This window comes from Salvelinus sp. IW2-2015, linkage group LG12, assembly GCF_002910315.2.
Source record: "Salvelinus sp. IW2-2015 linkage group LG12, ASM291031v2, whole genome shotgun sequence".
Classification (NCBI taxonomy): domain Eukaryota; kingdom Metazoa; phylum Chordata; class Actinopteri; order Salmoniformes; family Salmonidae; genus Salvelinus; species Salvelinus sp. IW2-2015.
In genome coordinates, this window is record NC_036852.1 from 5804357 (window position 1) to 5812243 (window position 7887).

The 7887-nt window shown below is 42.3% G+C and overlaps 1 protein-coding gene across 1 annotated transcript in view; it reads right to left on the minus strand.

The window, feature by feature from the left end:
• LOC111970933 (zinc finger protein GLI4-like) overlaps positions 1-7887 on the minus strand; it is a 75071-nt gene that overhangs the window by 19577 nt on the left and 47607 nt on the right. Inside the window, exon 4 of the mRNA XM_023997701.2 lies at positions 7135-7314. Coding sequence (XP_023853469.1) covers positions 7135-7314 — 180 coding nt within the window. The remainder of the gene's footprint in view (positions 1-7134; positions 7315-7887) is intronic.

Consider the following 7887-nt stretch of genomic DNA (forward strand, 5'->3'; position numbering starts at 1 on the left):
AGGGGGCAGTGAGACGTGTTCGCTTCGCACTGGGACTATATGCGATCKTGCACCTGTGCGTTCTAATAATCAGAGGTGGAWAAAGTACAAAATTGTCATACTTGAGTAAAATTAAAGATACCTTAATAGAAAATGACTCAAGTAAAAGTGAAAGTCACCCAGTAAAATACTACTTGATTCAAAGTCTAAAAGTATCTGGTTTTAAATGACTRAAGTAGTACTTTAAAGTATTTTTACTTAAGTACTTTACGCCACTGCTCATAATTGAGAGAACCTTTGAAAGAGAAGCCACGTTCTCCTGTTTCATCATTTATKCTGTGTTACAGGTCAGTGAAGTGCAAAAATACACTGAATATCACAATATAGTTTTGTAACTTGCCCYTTGAAGTGATTGTAATGATTTTGAACAACATAGTAATTGTATAACTTTGTACTAGATAGAAAAAGCATGTCGAGTGTAAAGTGAAATGATGGCGGTGAATTCCTTTGATCTAGAAGAAAACGAATGGTTAACTCCTGAACATTTTTATTTTTGAAAAAGACACTCCTGACAATATCCTAAGGATTTAGATAATTTAATGTTGCAACTGTGATGTTTAATAACTTTGTAATTGTTGTACTGTAAATGTTAGAAAAGCTGCTAGCTTAGAGCTAGCTCCGGTTAGCTTTTGGCTAGTTCCGGTTAGCTGTTTGCTAGCTCCGGTCAGTTGGTTGCTAGCTTCGGTTAGCGCTATGCTAGCTTGTTCAGTAATTTTTCAATAATTAGCATTAATCTCAGTTGCAATAGTATTGTCTTTCTATTAGCCCTTATTTCACTTGGGTGAATGTATTTTGAGCATGGGTATAAAGTAACTTCTAATGAGTTATACCAGTCTTTAAAGGTTTTCATTCTTTAGAGTCTCCTATGGGGCTATCGTGGGCAACAGTCAACTACATAATTATAACCTAAACAAGTGAATTAACGTTACAGTTAAGAGTAAATGTGTTTGGGGTATAAATGTAAGGTATTTTTGGATTGGAATGTAATAATTTTTATGTGTGAATTTATGAATTTTTGACATGTTTATGAAATAATATGACAGGGATTTATGAGACAAATTATTAAATACACTTTAAAGAAAACAAAACAAAAAATGTAAATGCAATGAAAAGACAGAAAAAGACAATTTGCACTTGAGAAAATGTTGAATAGGAAAATTGAGAGAACCTTTGAAAGAGAAGCCACGTTCTCCTGTTTCATAATTTATCCTATGTTACAGGAACAATTATCTGCTCCACCAGTCCCAAAACTGGGACCTGTAACACATGCATTACATACAGTATATATACAGTACCAGTCAAAAGTTTGGACACACCTATTCATTCAAGGGTTTTTCTTTATTTTTACTATTTTCTACATTGTATAATTATAGCAAAGGACATCAAAACTATGAAAACACATATGAATCATGTATTACAAGAAAGTGTTAAACAAATCAAAATACATTTTAGATTTTAGATTCTTCAAAGTAGTCACCCTTTGCCTTGATGACAGCTTTGTACACTCTTTCTATTCTCTCAACAAGCTTCACCTGGAATGTTTTTCCAACAGTCTTGAAGGATCCCACATATGCTGAGCACTTGTTGTCTGCTTTTCCTTCACTCTGCGGTCCAACTCATCCAAACCATCTCTATTGGGTTGAGTTTGGTTGATGTGGATGCCAGGTCATCTGATGCAGTACCCATCACTCTCCTTCTTGGTCAAATAGCCCTTACACAGCCTGGAGGTGTGTTGGGTCATTGTCCTGTTGAAAAACAAATGATAGTCCCACTAAGCGCAAACCAGATGGGATGTGTTATCGCTGCAGAATGCTGTGGTAGAATGCTGGTTAAGTGTGCCTTGAATTCGAATAATCATATCACCAGCAAAGGACCCCCACACCATCACACCTCCTCCTCCATGCTTCACGGTGGGAACTACACATGCGGAAATCATCAGACCAAAGGACAGATTTCCACCGGTCTATGTCCATTGCTCGTGTTTCTTGGCTCAAGCAAGTCTCTCTCTATATTGGTGTCCTTAGAAGTGGTTCTTTGCAGCAATTCGACATGAAGGCTGATTCACACAGTCTCCTCTGAACAGTTGATGTTGAGATGTGTCTGTTACTTGAACTCTGCGAAGCATTATTTGGGCTGCAATTTCCGAGGCTGGTAACTCCAGTGAACTTCTGCAGCAGAGGTAACTCTGGGTCTTCCTTTCCTGTGGCGGTCCTCATAAGAGCCAGTATCATCATAGCGCTTGATGGTTTTTGCGACTGCACTTGAAGAATTTTCAAAGTTCTTGAAATGTTCTGTATTGACTGGCCTTCATGTCTTCGAGTAATGATGGCCTGTCATTTCTCTTTCTTATTTGAGCTGTTCTTGCCATAAATATGGACTTTTACCAAAGTAGGGCTATCTTCTGTATACCACCCCTATCTTTCACACACACAACTGATTGGCTCAAACGCAGTTAAGAAGGAATAAATTGCACAAATTAACAAGCGACACCTGTTAATTGAAATGCATTCCAGGTGACTAACTCATGAAGCTGGTTGAGAGAATGCCAAGAGTGTCAAACTGTCATCAAGGCAAAGGGTGGCTGCTTGAAGAATCCTTAAAATATAACAGATATTTTGATTTGTTCAACACTTTTTTGGTTACTACATGATTCCATATGTGTTATTTCATAGTTTTGATGTCTTCAGTATTATTCTACAATGTAGAACATAGTAAAAATAAAGAAAAAKCATTGAATGAGTAGGTGTGTCCAAACTTTTGACTGGTACTGTACACACACACACATATATATATATATATCCCACACCATGCTTGATCTATAATGGCTATCAGTTTAACCTTTTATGCCATGTATGTAGCCTGCTTTCTGRCCCTACCCCTATCCCCCTATCGCTCACTCCAAGCCAATTTAAAAGCCCAGTGTCTCTCTCTCTCTCCCTAAGGGAAGGCACCCACTTTACCACTGTGAGATATTACGAATGTTTGCAAATATTTGTGTTTATTTCATAGAYGCAAAAATAATTATATTGAGTCAATCTTTTTTTCTCACTATCATTGTGTCATTTCCCCATCCCATCCTACCCTGCCCAACTCTGTGCTATWTCTGGAGCTCCAGCGAGAGAGACAGACCTAGAGGAACGCTCCAGCGCAGCCCAGCCTCTAGCCCAGSCTGGGACTGGGTGATGGATGCTAACGCAGCCTCCCTCCGACACCCAACCCCCCTGGGAAAAGAGCAGCACTATCAATAAGTGCTCAAGATTGATTCCTAGCTAATACAGTAAACAATTTGTCTGAGGTGATGGAAACCGAGCCTGGCAGAAGATATTGTTGCAGTAAAATAAACTCATCTCTTATCCGMTGCTAGAATTATAACAGGGGAAGGAAGTAAAGCAGAGGATGGATACGGGATGGAGATGAAAGATGAAAATAAAAAACCTAAAACAACAATCCTCAAACATACTTTAATGTGCCCTAGTGACACACATTTTCAACGTACARGGTCTAAAATTTGAATAAAACAAAATACTCAAAACAAACGGCTTCTATTCCGTTTGAAAAGATCTTAGCTCTGTTGTCTTTCAAAATCGATGCATCGTAAATGGCAACCTATTTTCTACATAGTGCACCACTTTTGACCAGAGCCTTATGTAGGGAATAGGGTGCRATTTGGGATGCACRCATAGGCCWTGGTGACCTCATTAAGATTCAGTGTAAAGGATAATACATCCAAGCCTAAATAATGTACTTTAATTAAACAGATAAAAATCTCACTGCGATCGAAAAAACATTCTGTACTTCACTTTGGTAAATGAGGCCAATTTYGAGAATTGATTTCAACTGAAATGCATGCAAAGTGTTTTTGATCGCTCTTATGTTCATGGTTTATAATGTGCATTTTGTCACAGTTTATTTGTATACGTCGCTAAGCTACCTGGTCYTACTTTGAAAAATGACAAGGTAGGATGATAATTGCGTAATAACTATCCAATAATTACTTCATGAAATAGTGCCACTATGTTTAATTTGCTACCAGCCAGGTACAGCAGTTACTGTAACCAGTTGTTTAAACATATTTTTTAAATAAAAGCCTTAAACTGAATCGGTAATGGCATTTTGTAAAAAAATTTTTTTTTTAAACACCAAATCACAGGTGAAATTCATAAAGCTGGTTATCCTCTAATTTCCTGTGATATGTAACCGGTGTGTTTCTGGAGTCTGTTGCTCTAGGGGGCCAGTGATGMCAGCAGGAGAYCCAGTCAGCCAGTTGTTCAGGGCTCAYCAGGTGCTAGACATTAGCAGTGGTGTTAGTGGAGCCAGTCCAGAGCAACAGTGTCATTAGGACCTGTGGGATAATAACCAAAGGCACTGCAACCGGATGTCCATAATGGCTCAATAACATGTGGTGCCAACACCAGGCACTGCACCAGCAGCTCTACACAAACAGTGCCTCGGCTGATTAAACTCAGGCTACTGTACCACCACAGAGAATAACATTCTGAGACATTATTCTTAGCAGAAGCTCTAATGGCTAACTGTCATTTCTACATTTGATCTCCAATACAGTAACAAACGTGCTCAGTTTTAGTGTTTGGGGACTTTCTGAAATGTCCTGGGACATAATGACCAGGGCTGGGGTCAATTCGAATTGAAGGCAGTCAGTTCAGGAAGTAAACTTGAATAACAACAATAATAAAAAAATGCATCTATTTTCAATGACTTCTCAATAAACAGATGAGTAGAAGATATTTATTTCTTTAAAGTTTTCCATTTCCATCTTATTTATTTTTTAAATCACTTTTAAATTAAAGTGACCCCAGCCCTGAAAGGCCCTCCACCACTGTCTCTCAGGGGATATTTCTGCTGTCAAACGTAATATAAATACAMTTCTCACATGAGCTGTTAAAGACATTGAGCACACGATCGGGGGAGGGGGTTCGCGTTGGAGAATACGTGTTGTAATTTAGCGGTAGTTAACTAGTTAATAACTCAGGTTCATCCTAAAAAAAAAAGCTGAGGTGAATTTAGCCCTTAGTATTTACATGGCATTACTGGCTCTATAGTTTCAGTGACTGGGACAAGCCATTCAGAAATGGCAGCCTTATTTATCTGTGTTAGCGGCTCACCTCAGGGGAGATGTGTTTATTAATGTGCCACTTCCCCTGATAAATGAGGTAATGGAAAGCCGGGCCTGGCGCTCACCACACCTCTCCTCGTCCCCCCTCCCCTCGCAGCGCCTCGCCTCCCTTTTCCCCTGTGATTTATGTCAGCAAGCCAGGCACCAGGCAGCGACCGACCGACTGCTAGGCTGTGTGTGTGGACAACCGACTGCTAAGTTGTGTGTGTGGAGTGGACCCCTCCACCTCCAGAGGCTGGGCTGGCCTCGAGTCCTGAGTGGCCATGTCACTAAATAAGGCTGGCTCTCACACTCACAGCCTGCTCTGGCCAGGCTTCCTGGAGAAGCTGTGTGAGCCAAAGTGTCTGTGGTCTTACTTCAACTTTTTTCTCCTGGTAGTTAAGGTCCATTGTTTCTCTGTGTAGCATAGATATTACACTACTAGCAAGCCAAATGCATCATACAGTACACAGCATTTGTCTTGGGAGCTGGGCTACAGAGAGGCCTGCTCAGTGTATTTCACTGTTTGGGAATTAAGTTATGACAGTTTTTATACGCACAGCAAGCTGAGGCCTTTGGCTGCGTGCCCCTGGTTGGCCTGAGCAAGCAGAAGCTTGGCCCAGACACAATGCAACACAACAGCTCATTCAGAACCCCGGCCTGCTGGATGCTGTACAACTCAGAGACTGGAGGACGATGTTTACTCTCTCACAGTACACCCAGGTAGACCGACTAGCCTCAGAGCAATCATTTAACTTGTACAGGACAGGTAGAAAAACTCACTGTCTGTGTGTCAAATCAAACCCTACCCTTCACCTGGGGCAGGGGCCTCTCTGAGTGTTTGGAGCGAAGTGTGAGCTGCTTGAGGCGACATCTATGGGGTGAGTTGTGTGTTTTATCGGCAGAGGAAGCAGTASTGGTAGTAGCTACCATAGGAACACCGGTGTTGTTGACGGATCAGGGCCGACAGTATCTCCTTAACGTCTTTCGGGATTCCTGTAAATGTCACGCGGCAATACAGTYAAAGGCKAGTGAATATCAGCYGCTGTCCTAATCTGAACCCATCTGTTATATAAACACAGTCAACTTGTTTGATACCCAAGCTTCTGCATAGGGTGGTTTTGATGTCGTGTTCCCTCACACTACACTATAGCCTAATGGGTAACGATACTGCACAGAAACACTATCCCTGTGTATAATAATCCGTCTCTCCCTAGACACCACTACCCTTTTAAGGTGACAGAGGTAGTTGAGGATGAAAGTAGGCATTCATTGCGTTAAACATATTTCTGACCCAGGCGCCCTCTGCCTCACCCGTCCTCCCCCTGTCCCCCTCCTCCCCTCTGAATGAGCAACCTCCTCCAGTAAATGTTGTCTCGGTACAATCAGGTCTGTTGTTTATGGAATGTCCTGGCACAGACTTGAGAGAGGGGAAATACTTACTGAACCTATACTGTGGTTACAGTACCTGAGGGCTTCTGGCCCGCCCTTTGAAGTTGTTTGAAATGAAAAATGTATAAAAGCCTTTTCTTTATTTTTTTTATGMTCTACTGCCTACAGTTCCATTGATCTGAGGTTTCTGAGGTTTCATCATTCTCCTAAGGTGAGGTCGTTGCAATCTCAGTGTTGCTTTTAAAAGTTAAATACCTTCCAATAAAAATGCCACCATATTACAGTCTTAGAGTACACACTGATACCAACAGAGGAAGGGGCAGGGGACACAAAGAAAATCGTTCCCCTAAAATGAATGTTACAATTCATACCCACACACTTCCAAGGGTGGAAGTCTGGGAACTGGKGAAGRCTGAGAACTCACCACTGTAAATCACCAGGAATTGAGCTKAAAAATACTCGTAAAAATGTTTCCACTTTTGTTCCCATGCATTCCAGCCCTTCCCACACAGACAGTATCAACCTGTTGTGGAGATACAACAGATATACGGTAAAGAGGAGTAGGCCTCTGTGGTCCCAGTCTAACTCACCATCCATGGGGGGGATGTATTCTGGCAGGTGTGCAGCTGCCGCCCCACCCCCCTGCATCAGCAGTTCTCCGTAGGGGTTACGATGGCTGGCCATCAGGTGGTAGTACTCAGCAGGGCTGGCTCCAGGAGGGGGAGGGGGCAACCCAAACAGACCCCGCTCTTTCAAGTGTTCATGCGCCACTGCAGGGGGAGAGGAAGGAGGAGAATGAGGGAGGGAAGACCGACATTAAAGAAGAGGAAGGAGGAGAGGAGGGTGAAAGAATAAGTGAAGGGAGGAAGGAGGAGACGAGGGAGAGAATGAGTGAGGGGAGGAAGGAGGAGACAAGGGAGAGAATGAGTGAGGGAAGACAAGAACATTGCAGGGAGAGGAAGGAAGGTTTAGGGGGAATGAATGAGATGAAGAGAGAGAGATAATGAGTGAGGGGGGAGAAAGACATTCCAGATTCCAGCCCCGGTTGGTCTACTTGGTCTCATCACATGCTGCCAGAGCCGTTTGAAAAGGGTTAGGGTTAGGATTGGCGACATGATGGCCCTGTCCTAGGGAGACATTATCTACATCCCAAATGGCACCCAATTCCCTATATAGTGCACTACTTTTGACCTGGGCTCTGATCAAAAGTAGTGCACTATATAGAGCATATAGTGCCATTTGGAACGCAGTCATTGATGCAGGACAAGAAGAACGGGAGGGAATGGGAGGGCTAGGCTGGCTGGGCAGTGAGGTTAGTGATGTGCAGTGAGGCGTGTCAGAAG